General features: G+C 38.2%; 1 protein-coding gene across 1 annotated transcript in view; it reads right to left on the bottom strand.

The window, feature by feature from the left end:
• The window catches only part of LOC109640595 (NT-3 growth factor receptor-like), an 87,238-nt gene that overhangs the window by 47,672 nt on the left and 16,923 nt on the right, over nucleotides 1–22,643 (bottom strand). Inside the window, exons 2-4 of the mRNA XM_069533191.1 lie at nucleotides 15,561–15,635; nucleotides 12,978–13,049; nucleotides 2,981–3,052 (exon numbers count right to left, since the gene is read on the bottom strand). Of these exons, the coding sequence (XP_069389292.1) occupies nucleotides 2,981–3,052; nucleotides 12,978–13,049; nucleotides 15,561–15,635 (219 nt within the window). The remainder of the gene's footprint in view (nucleotides 1–2,980; nucleotides 3,053–12,977; nucleotides 13,050–15,560; nucleotides 15,636–22,643) is intronic.

Here is a 22,643-nt window from a genome sequence, read left to right as displayed (position 1 = left end):
AGGAATTGATTGGTCAGTGGGCTGTGCTTTTATAATGCACCATGCACCAAATGGCAATAACCTGTACTGTAAAGTGCTTTGAGTGGTCATCAAGACTATAACAGCGCTATAAATACAAATCATTTACTGCCTCCACAGAAAATATGGAGTATCTGCAGATTTCAGTGCAAGTCTGAAAGCAGCTTTACTCAATGCTACCAGCAGCCCAACCACTCTAACTCAGGATCAGCTGCTACAAGCAACACACTCAACTCTGCTCAGGCTGGAATACTCTGTATCTGTGGAGTTCTCATCCAAACTGCAAACCTTGAGTATCAGTATTTTGACAGTAACCTGCGTTGGTGATGGCAAGCCAAAAACCTTAAAACCCTAAGCATAACAAGTAATAAGTTTTATGTCTGTTTGAAATTTGCTTGGTCTTCAAAACTTTGTGTTCATCCAACCTGGTTTATTTGCAATGAGGATTTAATATGAAATGAAATGGAAATATCTTAATTACTGTTCATATGTGTGGTTTAAAAAAGTTTGCTTGACTCAACAAAGTTTTTTTTTTATACATTAAGTGTTGGCTATTTCAGAGGTCTTAAGCAAGCACCAAATTTCTGACCAAAGTTCACAATTTATCAAAAAAAGCTTTGTAATTCATCTACAGCAATAAAATTTACGTAAAGTTTTACAGAGGATTCTGTAAATTATGTTGCCATTAGGAAGATTGGCACCAATTACTCCCAGGAATGTCTGTGTCATTCCAATATGTTGAAAAAAGTAATGATCATAATTCATTACGGGTGGGCAGATGTCATTGGCTGCAGGCTGCCAGTTGCAGAATGCTGCTGTAGTTTATGCAAGGATATAGAAGAAGAAATGTTCAACTAGGTCCGCACATTGACCTTCAGCACACTGCCTTGCCCCGGCTTACTGCTTAGAGCACTGGACCTGTTTGTTCAATTTTTATTAACATTGAATTGCACCTCCAAATGGCACCAAATTTGGTTCTACATTTTCTTAGGCAATTAACATTACAAATGCCAAGTTTCAACGATTTGCTAGATATGGATTCCACATACAGATAGAAACATTTTTGTTGAATTAGTCGGAGGGTGAAATCAGGTAATCTAGGACACTTTGTGCAATTTTGACTTTTGTGATAATCATGTTAGATCAACATATTACAACTTTCTGTAATCCTTAAGATGTTTTCTAACCACACCAGAAGAAACTATGAAGATATAATATTCAGAGGACACATGACACAGCTTTGTGCCCAAAAATATATTCTGCCTGAATTTGATCATCTGGGACGGGTCACTTTGTAATCTGGGACACTCTTTTCAGATAAAAACAAAACAAAACAACATCACTTGGATCAATATCACCAATTTGTATGAAACATTATGAGAAAATTATAAAGAAAATGAATAATAAAATGGATCTTCATAAATATTCAATTAATTCATATTAACATGTAAAAGTCTATTGAGGCTATTCCGGAAACAATTGGGCCTTGTAGGTGAGAGACCATCTTCATCGATCATCCCATTGTCTTCTCCAGATGCAGACCACAGGACAGACTCTCTTCTGTGCTTTTTGGATCATCTTTGCAAGGAAAGCGAACTGATTGTGTGCTAGTTAGCTAACCCTACAATCACTTAAAAACAGACAGGGACATACTGTATTGGTCATTAACTCCTGTCTGACAACTGCAGACCATGGTAAATGGTTTGTATTTATAAAGCACTTTTCTAGTCTTGATGACCACTCAAAGCGCTTAACAGTACAGTTTTTCCATTCACAAACACATTCATACAGTGCATCTATGAGCAGCACTTTGTTCTATGAGGGGCAATTCAGAGTTCAGCATCTTGCCCAAGGACACTTCAGCATGCAGATGGGGAAGACTGGGGATCAAACTGCCGACCTTCTTGTTGTAGGATGACCCGTCTACCCCCATGTTACATCCCTTAGTTCATCTTTTTTGTTTTACTTCACAAAGCCTTTAAATGCATATTTCCTCATATAGAGAATTACCCAAAGCATGGTGTTTCCACATTATCAATCATATTTGATAAAGTGGAACAACTAAAACTAGTAAAAGTCCTTTTGACTAAATTTTGTAAGAACGGGAAATAACCAGACTGGAGCTTAGGTATACCACATTATCCAATGTCCCAGAAAACCTGAATTCACCCTAAATATTTTCTAAGATAAAAGATCACTCACACACTCCCTCAAATGTAAAATGTAATTTTCCTTAAAAATTTAAACTTACTTCATATGTTCCAACATTTAATTCTGAACATGCTTTTCTTTGTTGCATCATTCAGATACACTACAATGTGTATTGGATCAAAGAAAGAATTACACTGCTCTTGGTAAGTTGCATGTTGCCACAGCAACCATTTAACCACTCTTTCTCCTGCTAAAGTAATTGGAAAAAAATTTGATTTACCATTTGCAGGACACAAATGTTCTGTGTTTTCTTTCTCACTGCAAATAATTTGTCCCTAATACAGGTGGATATTTTGTGCAACATGTAAACATCACATAGAAAAGAGTATGTAATTTGGGAATTTGGGATATTTGATACCCCCCCAAAAGAGTAGTGTATATGTAGATGACTTTATGTAATGTATTCAAGTCAATAGGTTTCTGTGAAAAAAGCCTGGCAGTAAGGATAAGTATATAGCAAACAGAAAGATAGATATTTTGTTGGTTGTGTGTGTGTGTGTCATGTTTCCTACAACAAGTTGATTGATTGCTTGATTTTTTACTCATCTACAAAGATCTCAAAAATTAGTTGTGATAAGAATGCAACTTGATTTTAACACAGACAGTGGCTTCACGACTCAGAAAAAACTCTCTTATCTCTAACCACAGGTATATTATATTGATTAAGATCCAGTCCTGAAGAAAACCTCAGATTAACCTCCTTAACTCTTCTGGTTAATGAGATTATGGTCTTTAAGGGAGGTTGACTTACAGTTCGAAGAGCTGCACAGGTTCAAAGATCTGCCAGGATAATGTGGTCAACATGGGGTTCTTGGACAGGTTTCTGAGGGCGAGAGTTATAAGAGACAGAAAATAAGATGGACATCAGAAACTTCAGCTCAGCGATGTTACACTTTACATTTATTTGTCTATTATGTCAGTTGTATTCAGCAAAGATAACAGTTCTGGTGTGTCTTTCAATAGTCACAACTGTTTTAATTATAGCTTCTAACTCATTCAGTATTTTTAATGAACTGAAATATATTCTTGGTGTTTATTTTCCATACACTATGGCAGTGTTGATAAAATACAAAGCAATGCTAGCAAATATTTTCATTCTGCAATACAAGCAAAAAGCATATGTAGAATAAATGATAAAACATAACAACAAGCATAAATAACATTAATATTATACCTATTTTACATACAGTAGGGCTGCCATGATAGTCTGTGTTACTGATATCCTGCGGTGGTCAGGCTCATACTGATTACATAACTTGCCCACAAGCCCCACCATCTGTTTTCTTAGAACCTATTTGGTTCAATTATATGTGTTTCAGTAGTAGTGTACTGTTTAAATCACACTTTTGATCTAGTTCTGACATATGGCATAGACATTGAAAATGTAATAATATTTCAAAAGAACCCTCTTCTGTCTGACTATTTTTTAATAACATTTGAATTTAGAATTATTAACTACACTGTCTCTGGAAAGAAATTCTATTATAGTCGATGAATTGCTTCCTTCTACACTTACCTCACAGCCATGTGTCAGTACAATACAGGAAAGTTAGCAAAACTTTACTCCCACATTAGTTGATAACTTTGTTAATAGTACACCAGCCTCATTAAAAACAACCCTTGACATGGCCCCCCTGCTTAATAACAAGAATGTAAATCAGAGGAGATGAGCTCCATGGTACAATTCTCAAACAGGTGTTTTAAAACAGACATCATGGAAGCTGGAGAGGAGGTTCGACCAGTCAATATGACTTTCACCTAGCCTGGAAGGATAGCCTGATAAATTACAAGAAAGCACTTAGAAATGGCAGAACCAATTATTATCTATTATTAATAGAAGAAAATAAGAACAACCCCAGGTTCCTCTTCAGCACTGTAGCCAGGCTGACAGAAAGTCACCTGCCCTACATTTCCAAAATAGATAGTAACGGTTTGTTGGAAAACGTTCAGTCAGGATTTAGAATCCATCACAGCACAGAAACAGCACTATTAAAGTCACTAATGACCTTTTCATTGCATCAGATGATGGACTTGTCTCTGTACTCGTCCTGTTGGATCTTAGTGCAGCATTTCACACCATAGATCACAAGATCTTGTTACAGAGACTAGAACAACATGTAGGGATCACAGGAACGGCACTAGCCTGGTTTAAATCATATTTATCAGATAGATTTCAATTTGTTAACATCAACAATGACCCCTCCATGCACATGCAAGTTAGTGATGGGGTTCAACAAGGTTCTGTCCTTGGACCGATACTCTTCACCTTATATATCCTCCCCCTAGGCAACATCATCAGAAAGCACCACGTACACGACCATTGTTACGCAGACGACACCCAGCTGTACATTTCTATGGAGCATGATGAATCTAATCACTTAGTTCAACTTCAGGAATGTCTCAAGAACATCAAGGCCTGGATGACCCAAAACTTCTTACTTCTAAATTCAGACAAAACTGAGGTCATTGTAATTGGCCCTAAACATCTCAGAGAATCACTGTCTGACCAGATTGTAAGGTCTTGACCTTCTATGTTAAGTGCCTTGAGATAATGTATATTATGATTTGGCGCTATACAAATAAAATTGAATTGAATTGAATTGAAAGTGTGTGCTCCATGCAGCTGCAGAAGAAGTGAGAACTGGAATGTCACCATCTGGGTTATTAATGGGAAACACTGCATACATTTTCCAAAGTGCAGCAGAAGAGTGGAGCTGCCCACGGCAAAATCTGACAGTCTTTTCTTGTCAAACAAAAAAGTGCTGCTAATAGATGCACTGTATGAACGTGTGTGAATGGGTAAATGGCAAACTGTACTGTAAAGCACTTTGAACTAAAAATGTTATATAAATACAGACCATTTACCATAAACATTTACAGTTGCAGCTAAACTCAATAATTTGTCAGAACATCCGCTCTGAAGATAAATGTAATGGTCTTTGGCAGACTCTGGTGCTCAATAAGAACTTTTAACAAGACTTGCATTCTGGCGAGTGAGCTAATGGCCTAGAAGATGAAACCTCATTCAGAAGAAATTTGTGAAGAACCCTTATTGCTGCTGTGTAGCTGCTAGAAGCAGACGGTGTCAGTTAATCATGAGGAACCTTCACAGATCAGATTCCTGATATAGCACAGGATATTAAAAAGAGATGGATGGAACAACAGAAATTACAAATACAGACCAACCAGATGTTTGGGGAATCACTGCTGAGTTTGATATAAGGGAGAATTACTGACCTGTGCAAGCCATGGCAATAACAAAAGTAAGGATTTGTTTGTTTGTATAAATATCACCATCCGGAAGGTCACAAGAAGACGGCTGTCATTGTGTACTGCAAGTTTAAAATGTGAGAACATTGCCAGGTAATGGTTGAAATCCAACATGGTGGTGCTCTGCAGCTAGACAAACCGTACAATCCTCCTGAAACAATCTGAACTTTCCACCCTGGATTGTACCATCATAACTCTGAAAACCTGAAAGACTTTGTTGACGATATACTATGTTTGATTGGTCAGCAGGACTGATTGGAATGTAGAGCTGTGTGTCATCAGTGAGTAGCAATGAAAGTGGAAATTATTTTTGCGGATGTTGTTGCCAAGCGGGAGTATATAGATGGAAAATAGAATGCGACCTAGGATTGAACCCTGTGGGACATCGTACCACGTTTGAGGGGGAGGCAAGAGTAAACCCTCCCCTGAAGAAACCCACCCTAAGTAATCAACTACAGACCTGTCTCTCTTCTACCTTTTTTTCCAAAGCATTTGAGCGAGCTATCTTTAATCAACTCTCCTCATATCTTCACCTTAACAACCTTCTCGATCCTCACCAGTCTGGGTCCAAGGCAGACCACTGAACTGAGACTGCCCTCCTTGTTGTGTCTGAGCAACTTCACACTGCTAGAGCAGCCTCTCTCTCCTCTGTCCTCATCCTTCTAGACCTTTCTGCAGCATTTGACACAGTTAACCACCAGATCCTTATTTCCTCCTTTCAAGATCTGGGTGTCTGAGGCTCTACTCTCTCCCTGCTCTCATCCTACCTCGACTGCGTTTACCGGGTTTTTTAACACAGCTATGCAGATGATACCCAACTAATCCTCTCTTTTCCCCAATCTGAAACAGGTAGCAGCACAAATCTCTGCCTGTCTGACTGATTCAGTGGATGTCTGCACACCACCTGAAAAATAACCTTGACAAGACCAAACTACTTTTCATTCCAGGAAAGGTTGCTCCCACCCATGACCTGACTATTACCATTGACAACTCCATGGTTACCGCCACCTAGACTGCTAGGAGCCTGGGTGTGACACTAGACAGTCAACTCCCTCTTAATCCCAACATAACTTACTGCAACAACCCGCTCATGTAGATACATGTACATGCTGCACAACATCAGAAGAATACGTCCCCTTCTCACTCAGGATGCGGCACAGGTTCTGGTCCAGGCTCTGGTCATCTCATGCCTAGACTAATGCAACTCCCTACTGGCTGGTCTACCTGCTAGTGCTATCCAACCGCTGCAGCTCATCCAGAATGCAGCAGCTCGACTGGTCTTTATCTTTCCTAAATTCACTCACACTACTCCACTCCCTTCACTGGTTACCGGTGGCTGCTCACATCCATTTCAAAACAGTAGTACTTGCGTACCGTGTTGAGAACGGATGGGGTCCAGTCTACATCCAGGAAATGGTCAAACCATACAACCCAGCCTGTTCACTCCGCTCTCTCAGCCAATTGGCTTGTTGCTCCCCCACCAAACAAAATCACAACTGTTTGCTGTCCTGGCTCCTAAATGGTGAAACAAGCTCCCCATTGACACCAGGACAGCACAAAGTCTACACATCTGCCGCAGACTAAAGAGACATCTTTTCCAACTACACCTTAGTGAAGAAGATGATGTCTAGTAACTAATTAAAAAAATGTATATACTATATACACAGAACTGCAGCAGAACAACTTTTACTATAATTATCATTATTAACAACAATACGTATTAGTAATTAATTATTATATGAATTGTTGCTGCTATCATTAATAATCAATAACTTCTTTACACTGTTATTGTTTACATTTTAATTAGTCAGAGCTGATACCTGATGGTGCGCAAGTGTTCCCGGTATCTCTCGCCTCTCTCTCCCTCTCCCTACTATCTCTCTCTCTTCTCTCCCCTGTTTTCCACCCATCTCTCCTCTCCTCCACATTTTTCTCTGCTCACCCCAACCGGTCGAGGCAGATGACCGCCCACATTGAGTCTGGTTCTAGAGGTCTCTCTCTGTTAATGAGGGAGTTTTTCCTCCACAGTCGCCAAAGTGCTGCTCATTGTGGAAACTGTTAGGTTTCTCTATATTAAGATTTGAAGGTCTTGACCTTCTATGTAAAGTTCCTTAAGATAATGTATATTTTGATTTGGCGCTATACAAATAAAACTGAATTGAATTGAATATATAGTTGCACTTATATGGTATTAATATTGTAGCACTGCAGCAAACTGTACTTACTTGATTCTTGTTGTTCTGGGTTTGTTCCCTCATGGTTGATGCACTTATTGTAAGTCACTTTGGATAAAAGCAGTATGGAGGCATATTATGATTTTTTTCTGTTGTTTTATTACGTCTGAAGGAGTCACATGTTACTTCAATCATATTGGATTTGGCTGCAACACTGTTAACCCCTGAGTCTCCAATAGTGTATTGTGGACTCAAACACTTAACCCACCACCATATCGGCATGGTGGTGAGTAGATCTATCCCATTATAAATAGCCAGTATTTATGGCCCGAACATTAACTCCCCTAATTCCTTCCATTCATTTATTTCAGAATTAGCCAACTTCTCCAACTCCCACATCATCTCAGGAGGAGATTTTTATTGTTCACTAAATCCAGATCTTAATCGCTCCTCGATTTCTACCACCCACATACCCTATTAATTATATATTACTAATCTATGCCTCTAATTAAACTATATATGTGTGTGGACTGACAGATATCTGGAGAATATTCCTACTTCTCCTCATATCACAAAACATACTCTTGTAGGAGTCGATGGGATAAAGTAGTCGGGAAATTTCTAGTTTTCTGCAGCTCGGTGTGCGTTTTTTTGACAAACATTTTCCCGCTACAGATAACTTTCAGGTGTTAGCAAAACAAACACCGATTTTAACACCATCCCCTTCCCCCCCCTGGAATTCTGTCTATCACCAGTGTCCACTACACTCTCACATTATTTTTTTGAATAATGTCAATCACGCATAGAGAATCAAACATCCACCAAATTATTATCTCAGACCATGCTCCAATCACCCCCAAATTATAAAAGGAACAGAGCCACACCTACCACCTAGATGGTGGTACCTTAATACCTTACTTCTGAAATTTGATATAGTATTTTGAACATGAGTCCTCATCTTTTCTAGAAGATAAGATAAGATAATCCTTTATGAGTCCTACAATGAGGAAAGTTTCAAAGAAACCAACTACACCACAGACAACCACATATACTTCTTGGGAACAGCATAAGTATTTTTAAGGGGCAGAATAATAGCATATTCCACAAAAAATAAGAAAGAAAAGAAACTGTTCGAGAACATTTTGTTCTGCAGGAGGTAAAGACACTGGATGACCTGGACTCTCAAACAGAGGTAGCAGCAAAGCATCTGCAAAAAAGTGAATGCAATCTTCTAAGACTACATCAACATACATGGAATTTGACTGCGGTTTTTCTTTTACTCTCAACGTACACAAATAGAAAAATAAACAAGGACAAAAAAGCAAGGTTAAGCCAACATTTAACTATGTACAGATATAAATATGTATGCAAAAGTATATAAAATAAATAGGGAAAGGTTGTCGCTATATAAATACAACCATTTACCATTTATTTGTCACAGGATACTTAATATACATGAGGTAGATGGAATATGTATTTATGTATATAATTTAGAAGATATAGGTACCAGATTATTGCACATGGATTGTTCCTGATGCTGAATGATTAAGTGTTCATCAGAGTGACGGCCAGAGGAAAGAACCTGTTCATGTGTCTGGTAGTGTTTGCCCTCAGTGCTCTGTAGCGCCTACCAGAGGGAACTGGTTGTGTCCTGGATTGCTGTCCCGGGATTGGGGTGAGTTGCTGCTTGAAGTTAAGCTATTTAAGTATCTCAGGATCTTGGTCAATCCAACTATTTTACTATTTTTCTAGCCTATATTTTACAGTAAGTACATTGAAAATCATATAAACACACGTGGATGCCTATACACAAACAAAAAACAGAGGACAAATTACCATTTAGTCTTGCTGTGTGACTGTACATCAGGAGATTAGAACCCTGTTTATGATTCCAACCATCAGGTTGTTCCTGAATCATTCTTCACTCATTGCTCAGTACACAAATTCACTTTATATTATTGTTACATTACTGTTATGTAATGTTCCATACAATATAGATGCATCATTAGATACATCAAAATGCTAACTCACTCAGTCACTTTCTTATTGTTGACGGTTGCTTTCAGCCAGGAAAAACTTGGTCCAACTTTTATTGGGCGACCCTGAACTACAACACCTTCCAGTTGGCATATCAGCAATGGTGTCACTGCCCATCCTCCCTGGCTTTGTGTTCAACTCCTCCCACTTATTCCAAAGCCAACAAGTGCCTCCCCCAACCTGCAAGCAGCTGCCTTGCACTCACTCCCTGCAACTCCAGCAGCTGTGAGCGTGTTCCACACGGACTGAGAAACCTCTGAATACTATTTGTCCTATTAGGCCTTGTAGCACTTGCAACAGTTATAATGGCAGAGGTATTGGTTATGGCAATTAAAATGTAAATTATACTCTTTTGTGTCTGTGTCTCTTTGCTGCACATTCTCTTTTAATGCCAGCCCCGCCCATGTCCTCCCTTTCGTTTCTTCTTGTGGTGGAACAATGTTTTTCATTCATAGCTGCTGAGATTATGGACCTTATTAAATTCCTCTTAGAACAGGAGGGGAAAGAAGACATATTTATACTTCCTTTTCATTTTCAGATTTTTTCTTATTAACCTTGAGGCCTGCAGCCTGTAGAGCATTGAAACACTGAACTATGAAAATATATCAGATGCTGCTTCCAAATGAATTTATGTTGCCTTTTTGGTAGCATTTCCTTTTATCTAATGCCACATCTAAACTAATATATTTTAGTTTAAAAAAAACATTTACACAACTCCAGTGTTTTCAAGCCCCTAAAACAGAACTTTGGAAACATTTTGGCACTGTTTTAGTTTGAAAACTCAGACTGAAACTGTGTAAAGGCCCACATTCACGTTATTATTAACTTGATGAGTCATGACTTCACTTCCAGTGGTGAATGAAAAGCATTAGTGACACTATCTATCAGTAACAGTCTAAGAAAATACATCCATAGTGTTACATTGCTGTTCCTCATTGGCACATTTCCCACATCATGATACTAGTGTGAAAAACAGCTATCAAGATGAGAATTATATGATATATATATATATATTATATATGTTTGCAGTTCCACTAAACACTCAGTTTTCACTTGAAAGAACTTGAAACAAAAATGGCACCAGAGAAAGTTTCCCCACAGCATCAAATGAGTGAAAACAACATAAATACACACAGAGCCAGGAAGCCAGTATATTGTTAAAAATCATTCAGCTAGCTGCTATGCTGACAAACAGGCTGCTCTGCAGTCAGCTAGCATTTCAATTAGGTAGCATGCTAAGTATAAAACTTGACAGTTTAGTTGAGCATTAAGCATTCAACTCAACTACAACTACCTATACAATTTTTGTGAATATAGCAAACCTAAAAAAAAAAAATTGACCCTGACCCCCAGGATGTATGGGTACCACTTTCATTATCACCAGTAACGCCATGGCCACATCGGAGGCGGAAGCGCAATGAAATGCTCTCTTTCAGCACCCATATTAATCAATTGGGCTGTTGACAATGGCAGCGATGCATCACAGCCGGCTTGGGATCTGCAACGACGGTTTCGGCTTCTGTTCTATTTTTTTCACTCACCGCGATCGAATAGGGCCAGGGCTTTCTAGAAAGCATAGGACAGCCTATGCTTACTGTCTGTAATGACTGTGACTGTTGAAACTCTTCACTGAGGACAATACTACACACAAACACATGCACACACACACACAATCTCTGGACTGGCATGACAGGTGTTGTCACTGTAAATTAAAATGTCAGTCATTCTGTGTGGGTCTGAGTGGCTATGATGCAGTGCAATTTATGGCTGTTTTTCTTGTCAATCACATTTGTCTTGACTCATCAAATTAACTTTTTCTGTATACACTGATTTGCCAGTCTATTGAGTACTCCTAGCTGAAGTTAAAAACAGTCCTGTGATCAATTTTTAATTTTAATATGAAGATACTGGTAGGCTTTTATTGTTAAAAAAAAAACTCACTGTTGACAAAACTAGTAAGTTGGCAAACAAACATAGTCATCCAATAGAATGATAGTAAATGCAAAATGCTGCATTTGTCGGACATTTGGATGCTGTTGAGCAGGTAGTGGATAAAGGGCTTTTACAGTTGTTTCTCTAGAAGCAGTAGCTCTCCTGAGAGCATCAGCCTGAACCAAAACAGTAGACAGGTAAGAAGATGGAAATATCACAGGGAAAATATAGATTGTTACTACAGCACTTGTATTTACCTCTGTGTATGAAATTTGCTTCATAAAATTGCCTTGCCTTATATCTGAGACAAAACAAATGATAATAGTTAGATAATAAAGCCTACACTATATGTTTGCATAGTCTAGCAAAGTACCCAGACACAAGCAGAACAACGTTATTCATGCAATCCAACAAGGATTCTTCAGACCCTTACGTTTTGAAAACAAAACAACTATGACACAAATGGATGGCACAACATAACATGACAGCCAATTCCTCAAGCCAAGACTCAGCCAGTCCAGTAATTTGTTTAGAAACATATTTTCTCAGAGAAGAAAGATAGAAGCAATCTTTGATAACCTTTAATACATTTCTCTCAATTGCAACTATCTGGTACGCGACAATTTGAACATATCTCTCCAATACTAAAATACTCTTGGTTTCTAGAACATCACAGAATCTACAAACTCCTATTAGTTTTCGAAGCTCTTAATGGCTCAGCTGCACAGCTTATTTCTGACTTGCTCGCTGGATACAACCGGGTCAGGCCTCAGGTCAGCAAGCAGTGCTCTTCTAGCCAAACTCAGATTCATGTCTGGTGATGGCACCTTTAGTTACTGTGGTCTGTCACGTCAACATTGTCAACTTTTAAAAGTAAACTTAAAAGACATTTCTTTTCTCTCAGGATTTGCCTGATTTTCTGTATTTAGCCTGTACAATTGTGGTGCCTATTTCCTGTTCAGCTGCTATGTAAATGTGTGACTTTGTATGAATTAGTTTCTGTTGCTATGTATGATGTATGTCTGATTGGTTCATGGATGTGTTTCATTTGATGTATGCTTTATTTTATATTCTTGTATTTATTATTTTAGTATATGACTGTTATATACATAAATACACTCTGGGCAAGCCTTTCCACTCCTTTTCTCCACTCTGTTAAGTGTTTGACAATATTTTGTTTGACGTCAGATTTTAGATTTTTACTCCATCAACTATGTGACTTTTCACAATACAGCTTTCAATCTTAATCACAGAATTTTAGGGGAATTTCAGACCTTTTGCCTTGCCTCAGATTACTGTGTGTGTGTGTGTGTGTGTGTGTGCGTGTGTACTCACATGTAACGCAAGTGGGGGTTCTTGGAGAAAACACGAGTATGGATTGTATGCAGGTTGCTCCTTGTAATTGTGCTATAACACACACAGAGAGAGAAAGAGAGAGAGAGAGAGAGCAGCTAATATCAATATCTTTCAGCTTCATCTGTAAATTAGTTTGTTAGTTAGAGGAGGGAAGGACAGATTAGAAACTATCATTAAAGACAATTCAACCAATGAAAGAGAAAGGAAAAGAAAGACAGGCAGAAATAAAAACAGATCATATAACGAGATACACAGATAACACATCACAGCAGGAATAGACAGTAATATTTAAATCTCATCCATTTTCAAAGCTGCATACATAAATTATTGATTGTGGATAAATGCAATCAATAGGAATGATTCTGTGTTACATCTGCCAACAGACTGTTAACATCACATAAATGAGAGAAGAACTGTCCATAGGACCCATGCAATCATAACATCTCATTTTCATAGTCTGATAGTAATGAATGCAGGTGAGGTGCCTGGAGAAGGCAAATTTCAAGTGGTGTGTGCTCTGTGCACCTGCTTTCCCGAACAGCACAGTCATTTGTTCACTGTCACTGGCAAGCTTGCATACAATGAAAGCCCTGAAAACGAATTAAAGCCATATTTTGTGAAATACTTGATGTTGGAAATCTACTCACACTCTGTTCTCTTGCTCTAGAAAGACATTTGATAGATGATCATTGATATGATTTGAAGAAACCTGTGCAGAGAGCAGGCTATGGCTGAGTGAAAGTACTGCACATACAGTATATACACTGTATGAATGTGTGAGTGAATTAGTGAATGCCAGAAACTGTACTGTAAAGCGCTTTGAGTGGTCAAGTCTAGAGAAGTGCTTTATAAATCCAGACCATTCACCAAACCATTTACCATTAAGCATAAATATGTCCTTGGTTCTCAACTTCACCACCTTTGTCTCACCAAGTTGTTTTATTATAAATCTCTACTTACCATATGATGTGTTATATATACTATATTTAAAGAAATGACTACAATGATTAAATGAGGCCAATAAAGGAGATGGTGTTTGGTGTTTTGCAGTGCAAGTAGATGGTGTTGCTTGTTATGAGCAGAAATCTTTACACAACCTACAGAACTTTTTTGAGGGGGTAGAAATTAAAGCAAAACTTCCAGGATTTCCTATCACAACGGATTGAATACTTTTAATATTTACTTTATTACTTGAGGTAAACATTTTGGCTAAAATGAAAGACCCTGAAATTACAATGAATATAGCACAAATTTTTTGATAAGCAGCTACCTGATGGGACATTATGAACCATGTACGTTTTGACAAAAAGCATGAGACCCAGGTGGAGCTGCTCCTAGCAATGTTCTGTAATAACACATAAAGTTGTAGTTTTTCTTCTAGAGACGTCTCTTTTATAACAGTGGTATTTATGTTCCTGGAGACAAATCAGGAGTAAAGCTGAGTGGCATCGTCCAGTTTTCTAAAATATCAATGCTCTGGAGGATTCAGTTCTCAGAAATCGTAATATTTCATAGTGAAAGTGCATATTTCCCCCCCCGAAAAAAAGACCTATATGAATTAAACATTAAAACTGTAAGATTTCATGACGTTTTTAGTCTCATACCACAGGGTTACCCATGTCTGCCAATGATCCACATAACAGCCATTAGATTTATCATTGGCCATTTTAAAGTTGTCCTTTCATTTGTTTCCCGGTGAGACAAAATCTAAATGAGTCTGACAGTCATCCAGCTGTTGGCAGTTATTGTGCACGACATCTCCTACAATAGCTGCTTTGGATTTGAGGGTTAAAAGGAAGCTACAGCAGAACCTCATGCTTACTTTTAATGATCTAGTCATCAGCGGGAGAAGAGCAAGTATTTTTTCTCAGCTGCAGGATTGCAGTCATTCCACAGAGTGGAGGATGTGCTACAGCTGTCCTCTGAGAATAAATACAAGTCAGCTTCTGTCTGTGTTGTATTTAGCTGTCATTGAACCACAGCTGTTTGCTTGTCCTGTGATAATGCTCTGGAGTTACTTCAGAGTTATTCCTTGTCAGCCCTCCTCAAACAGGCCTACAATATTTTTTATATACAGTCAGTCTATGGTGCAGAAGTATGGATGTCACAATGTGAAATTTTGGTGCCACGATTATTGTCAGAGGAAATATCAGAGTTTCACGATATTCTACGATATATTATTGGCACTATAGAAGGAAAAAGACATACAGCTAGGGATGTCACGATATTAAATTTTGGTGCCACGATTGTCTGAGGAAATATCAAGGTGCTAAGTGCTGGTCGCTACTATAATAAATATATCCGTGTCCAAATTGCACCAAACTTGGCACTGCATTTCCCTTGACCTCTAAGAATACATGTGGCAATTGTGAAGTCAATTAGATGAACAAGTGAAACAGTCAGACAGAAAGACAGACAGACATTTGTGTGATTAGTGGGTCGATGCGTTGGAATGGAGTTAAATATTCTCAGCAGCCAGATATTTTAGTTGTGATATATCCTACAATTATAACAGTGCATGAGCAAACAGACACAGTGACATTGAGAAATGCTTCTTCTTACAGTCTCTCTAAGCCGGTGTAGAGCTCCATATCCACATCCCTCAAGGTTTGTAGACCCGTCCAGGACTCAATGTATCTGGAAAGAAGGAAAATAAAGACCTATCAGTTGGGCTGTAATGATTATTTTCTTGAACTGTTTGGTCTATAAAATAAAAATTGTGAAAGATACCCATAACATTTTCTTAAAGTCATAATGTCGAAATTGTTTCTTAGAATTAAGGGTGCAAAAATATCACATTTACAATAAATAGTGCAGTACCTGTTGTAAACCTGACTGTTTGGAATGGTCTGTTTGCTTAGCCTGTGGTTATGCTGCAGAGCCTAATTCAGAATTATTGCTTGTCATCAGTGAACCCTGCTGAAACAGACCTACAATATAGTGTGACTTTTTTTCTTAACTGCTGTCTTTTAAGCAATAAACACAATCTACAGAGCCAAGTTCACAACTTTTCAAATGGAACAAAAAACACTGTGCTTTTACTTTTAGAAAAATTGCAAAAGAAGAGGCAGTGATTCTATGCGTGTTGTTGCCACGACAGGAATCAGCACTCGTGACAAAAAATTACATCTGTGTCACACTGATATTGTGAAATGAACAAATTATAGAAATTATCTGCTGGCCATTTTGACCTGCGATTTAACCCAGTTATGGACCACTGCTGTTGTTTATCCAATGATGAAGAGGACATGTTCAAATCTTTTCTTGTGCTGCCCTTCCCTTGAGCCCTCCTCTCACCGCCTGCCTGTCTACTGCCATCACACCCCTCACCACTGCTTATAAGTTCAGTTTGTAACAAGCTGGAAACATCGCATTAAATTCGGTGCTCCTCACTTTCTCCTCCCCTCCTGAGCGTGAGGAGAGCTATGGTGGCCCTCATGCTTCAAAACGCCAGACTACCTCACTAAGTTGTCTTCTCTCCAGTCTATACATCGATATATTTACTCATGTTACCTGTATATTACTTATGTAAACAGTAGCTAATAGTATAAATGTATTACCACGCTGTGGTAGTGCTTTATTACTGAGGTAGCTGAATTAGTTCAATGTTAATGCGGGCTAATGTTAGCAAACAGACTGATAACAGAGAGACAGCAGGAGACACTTGTCTTCTCCATTTACACACTGAAACAGCTGAGAGCTGTACTGAGGTGAGCAAGAGAAGAGGAGGAGATCCTGGAGCTGCAGCAGTGAGGAGGAGGAGAGACTGAACCACTGGGAGCAGAATGAACCTACAGGTTTGTGTTTTTATTATATTACTACATGGTCTGCTTGATATCAACAAGAACAACACAACACAAAGTGTTTTTATACCACAGCTCTGTGTTCACATCTTACTGAGTAACGTTACTGTAACATTAGCTGTGCAGTGCACATCAGTCACTGACTGTAAAACCTCAGAGACACTACTGAACAATTATTATATGAATACTGTACAGGGTTTTTCCTGCATAGAGAATTTGGTGGCAGCCACCACTGCCAAATTCCTTACCGCCACCAGCTCACGGCTGGTTTTCTATCGGTAACTTCACCAAGCGTTTCCCCGTCGGGATCTCTTATTTCATTCATATGTAACTGCAGTTGCACGCAACCACCAGTAGTGGCGGTGGCGCTGTGTTGAAATTAGCACTGGCCGACATGTCAAACAAAGCATCTTTTACCACCACATCCAGAGAGACGAAGAAGAGGAAGTTTTCCCTGCAACAAACACAGATGATGACAGATAGAGAGTGAAGCCCCACAGCAGGACAGTGAGTCAAGCCGAGGGTATTCAGCCAGTCATTCCGTTGTCAATATAAGTTGAGAATATAAACAACGTTATCATGATTTTACAGTAACTTTTTAATCTTTCCACGTCTAAAAAACACCAAGCCAGTGGATTTGACTCACAATGGCTCAACAAATGTACCTGGCTTAGGCACGGCGCGGATGGCATGACATATTACAATGTTGAATTTGAATGGAATTCTCACATGATTATCTGGTGCTCTACTTCAGAACAAGTCATTGGAGGAGGTGCTTCTATGGCTTGTTTCCCCTGAACCCTCTCTACTGTATCCTGCTCTCAGCATTGCAGCTGCATTTTAAGATAAAAACAACTTAAGGAGAGGCTCCTGGACATATGCTGTAAGGTGGCCATTGATGGTCCAAACCAGGAGGTCTTTGTATAAAGACTTCATCAGGAGGTTCTACAGGATAAAACCAAGGAGGGCCAAATGTTCTGCCACTGACTGTGCCTTGTGCAAGTCAATGGTGGTTAAGCTGCCATGTAACTGAAGTGAATGTTAAACAAAGCACATAAAAAATAAATGATTATGCTTTAAAATAATATTTGTCATTTTTTTTTAATTCATGTAATTACAAATCCTAAAATAGACTGCTAGTAAAACACTTGCTTGAGCCATGGTACATGTGCACCTGTGAGCCCACAATCAGGTACCACCACCACCTCATTTAAAGCCAGGAAAAACCCTGATGTTACAAGAATATTTTGTTATTGTTTTGCATATGTGGGATAAAAAAACATTACAGCCTACAACCTATATAAAAATATTCTGCATAAAACATCAGCTGCTGCCTGAGTTCTCCTTTCACCAGCTTCCAGAAAACTTCCATAACAAAAGTTATCTGCTTACTATTACTATTTACTCATCATCATCATTATCATGATCATCATATCTTTCATTTAGACGCCCGATAGGTGACTCAAGGTGTGATAGAGACATGGCCCTGCTTCAGATTGGCCCTGCTTTTTTGATTGGAGTTTATTAAAGCTAATCATTCATTCAGCCAGACAGTATGATTATTGGAGGTGGGTTGGGGGGACCAGCTAATTTAAATACCAAATCCGGGCAATGTTGCTTGAAAAGGAGCATTCATTAAAAGGGAAACTCAACAAGATTCAAATAATTTTGCCACACACTGCTCTGTTCACTGATAAGTCTATTGACAGTTTTGTAGGCATTACATTAACACACAGAACTCAGAATTCCATTATGCACATCATGCACAGTGTTAATATTGTGAGTTTAATGGTTTTAAAGAGATTGCCCCATACCCCATAGATTGGTACATTATGGGACGGCCTTTTCAGCCTGTCATAATATATCAATCTGTGTCAATGGTCAGTGGTAAGAGCCAAACTACTGTCATTCTAGAACCAGTGGGAACTGCACATTGATTTTCTAGCTGTACTTACTTTTACGTAACAGCAATGTGTGCCCCCTGAGAGCCAGTTGATTGATTAAATAAAACACAGAACAATCATCCAATTCAAAGTCTACACATCCAACACACTAGCCACTGGTTCTAATGGGATAACACACACACACACACTCTGCAGAGAAGCTTCTGAGAGCTTCTTGCACACTCACTATAGTAGCTTTGTCAGCATTAGTCATGAATTGAATCCTTGTTGGCAGCAACACTTTCCTTTTTGCATAGATTTAAGCCTAGAATTGACATACAGCCTTCTTGAAATACAGCAAGTAGTAAACTGAGCTCGAGGAATTAAAACTCACACTGACTAAAAGCTAATATAGTATGCAACCAAATTGATGTCTATGTTAAATTCCTAGATTCTCACTACCATGTAAACACTTATTAATGCAAACACCAAGCAACTGGCTAGACCCAGGACTACCCCTGCTCTGCAACAGGAAATGTTATGGCCATCAATCAGAAAAAAATAGAGGAATGCTGAAATTAGCAATGGACTATAAGCCCTGATGGAGATTGATCTTTCCAAGTGCCAGCATGAGCTTGTGTGACATTAACAAGAATATGAAGTGCTATATGGCAAAACTGAAAAGCTTTGTTTTACTGACTGAGCAAAATGCAAGACCCTGTGTCAACCTTATACAGAACACAGACTGAAGTTCAAAACAGTTGGAAATGCAAACATTTTCCACTGATAATTAATTATTATAGCAACAAACTTTCTTAATGATTAATTTCTGAATTCCTTAAACCAAGTGGGCCAAATGACCTCATCTCACCTTGCTCTACAGTCAGTACTGTTAGTGGTGCATCTTTGGGAGCTCATACATTACAATAAGGTACCAATATAAATTTACATAATTATATCTAAACACTATGGACAGCTTACACATATTTTTCTAGCATTATTTTGATACTACAAATGAAAAGATGCTCTGACAATTTCCTACCATTCTCAAAATTCTGACCCCTCTAACTCCCTGGTTTTGCTAAAAAGATGTATTTGAGGACTGTTCATACTGAATAGGAAATCACATAAAAACTTGAAGTGGTCCATGAAGGGGATATGGGAGGTCATAAAGAAGACAAATTTTAGTTTTGTTTTCACAATATTCAGTTTGTTACTCTGATGAGGGGTCCCTGTTTATACAGGGATTTGGTTTTCGGCAGGCTGATATCTGGCTGTTTTACATTCATGTCTATTTTATCAGTAACAAGGTATAAACAGGGACATGTTTGAAGCATCAAACTAATATTTGGACATCATACAAAAATACTGGCACTTGTCGTTTTTATGTTTAGATAAAGTATATACATGTTTATATGTATATGTGTGACAGTAGGTATGTATGTGGATTAGAATTAGAATAAGAAAAGTTTATTCTCATTTCCCAAAATAGTGCAATGAAATTTGCTGTGCACAAATCATACATACATACAGACATTTCCAGTGTGCAGTGAAGTATTCCTCTATACCTAATGTGGCTTCTAATATACCCTCTCTCACTCTGTGAAGAAAATGGACCCAGCCCACATTTGAGGATTTTATGCAAACCCCTCAAAAAACAGACTGGCGACCTCCAGGGCAAATTTTTACATGGTGCCACTGCTTCTAATACTTTTATTTCTATTGTTAATCCTGCTGTTTTCAACAAATGTCCATTTTTTGATCTGAGTAAGACTGTTTTCCATGTTTTTTACAGAGTGCAAGTGTCTTTTCTCTTTTAACAATGGTTTTTTGTCTCTTTAATGTGGTTTTTACTAAGAAGGTTTTTTTTATAGGAGCGGGCAACAAAAATGTAACAAAGGGAAGTGGCAGCTCCTTAATTACATCTCAGGTGAATTAAAAATGACAATTTATGTGAGCAGAAATAACACGGGGGCAAAACTTTTGTAAAATCACACACACACACACACACACACACACACACACACACACACACACACACACACACACACACACACACACACACACACAAACATACACACGTGTCCAAGGCAAATTAATTGGCCTAAAACAATTCAGTATAATATTATGCCAGGAAATGTCCCAGAGCAGAAAATTATTAAATCTCCCTTCCAATAGGGAAGTCTTTAATAAAACAGCTCTATCTTTAAAGGCAGCTAATGTCCTGACAATCAGCCTGTGCATCCAAATAAGGAGATATTTCAGATGAAATTCTGCTGCTGTACAAAAGAAAACAGAAGAAAGTACCAATAGATGAAGGAAAGGTTGGAAGTGGAATATACTCAAATTAGGCAGGCAAGCATTATCCTATAAAGCTTTGGTGCATAAAACATGTTTGTTGTAAACATAAGTTAAAACTGCTGATAATTTATCTTGTAATATTGTATGCCAGCAGTTTAACATTAGTTTAGTACTCAATGTGTTGAAAAAAGTACTTTGCAAGGATTACATTTCACCGTAAAACTTCTGCATTCTGGAAGCCACCACTTTGAGGGCCTGTGTCACCATATTTCATACACTGTTGAAGTGCAAAATGAGTCATGAGTTAAAAAATCCGCCCAATCAAAAAAAAAAAAATTCTGAATGAATTTGTACTTTTTATTGAAAACCATTGGAAGAAAAATCAAACCCAGAATTGGGTTATGATGCCCAACACCCTATACTGCCTTGGTCCCAACCTCCCTCTTCCCTCTCTCACCATCCCCCTCTATTCCCTTTCTTTCCTGATCTTGGCAGTGTGGGAAGAGTCAGATCTCTCACCCACACAAACCATCAATGTTTGCCTGCCAGGACGAAATGAACATCATATTATTATATAACATCATAGCCTCCTACACACTCTGCCTCTAAAGTGTAACAGTCAGAGAGATGGAGGTAAGAGAGGGAGAGCAATTTTGCTGGCTGAGAGTAAACAGAACAACGGGGCATTGATTATAAATTGCACATAAGCAGTATTACAAAGAACCAGTGCATTTTGATACACTTTAAACAATTAGAGTAAGAAGATATTAATACTGGATAGCAATTTCATTGCAATACTTTTGTAAATGCTAACATATAGATTTATCATTGTAGCCATGGCTCAGTCATAATACATTTGCCTTAAAGTCTTAGCAAAGAGTCATCATTCCTGTTATAGGGCTATCATGCTAATTAATTACATGCGAATTTCATGATCAGCAAGTGATATTATTGAATTTGAAATGTGCAAAATGTCAATATTAGGTATGTGTTTTTTTACAAGTTCATAAGTCGCCAAAACTTGTTAAGTTACTAAGTTACTTGTGTGTCTTTCTTGGTTAGATCAAGAGTAGCCTTGCTGGGATACCTTCTAACCCAGAGGCTTTGCTTTGCTTTCACTGGCATCTGCTGTACATCCAGTCTTGTTAGTTGGAAGTTTGATTCTCAGCTATCTGACACATTTGTCAGTTTGTTTGTTGTGTCCTTTCAGAATAAGTTGACCTGGTATCTTAGACGTATGATACCACCAGTCTGTCCTTTTTTCTTTAACTTTCTGCTAATGTCTTTATTTTTCTTTTGTTGTGACAACCAAAGTAGGATATGAGTTGTCTTGACCTTTCTATTTTTTGTTAAAAATATAATAATAATAATAATAATAATATAATTATAATAATTATTATATTATTATATAATTGTGGCTGCTATCATTAAAAAACATTACATCCATACTTGTCATTCCACAACTAATCTTTCAGGGCTGAAACCTGATTGTACGCAACTGTTCCTTGTTGTGTTTGACCTGTTGGTGCTAGTTTCTGCTCGGTCATGGCAGAAATTGCAGAACTCCCATGGGGAAACTGCCAATTTAAGGCAGGTAGTTATTTAGTAAAGTGGTAGTAAATACTGTGTATGTATTTTGGTTTCTGTGTTTAACTGTC

The sequence above is a fragment of the Paralichthys olivaceus genome, chromosome 10 (genome assembly GCF_024713975.1).
Source record: "Paralichthys olivaceus isolate ysfri-2021 chromosome 10, ASM2471397v2, whole genome shotgun sequence".
Classification (NCBI taxonomy): Eukaryota; Metazoa; Chordata; class Actinopteri; order Pleuronectiformes; family Paralichthyidae; genus Paralichthys; species Paralichthys olivaceus.
The sequence above is the reverse complement of the archived record's forward strand: the minus strand, read 5'-3'. Positions and strand labels throughout refer to the sequence as shown.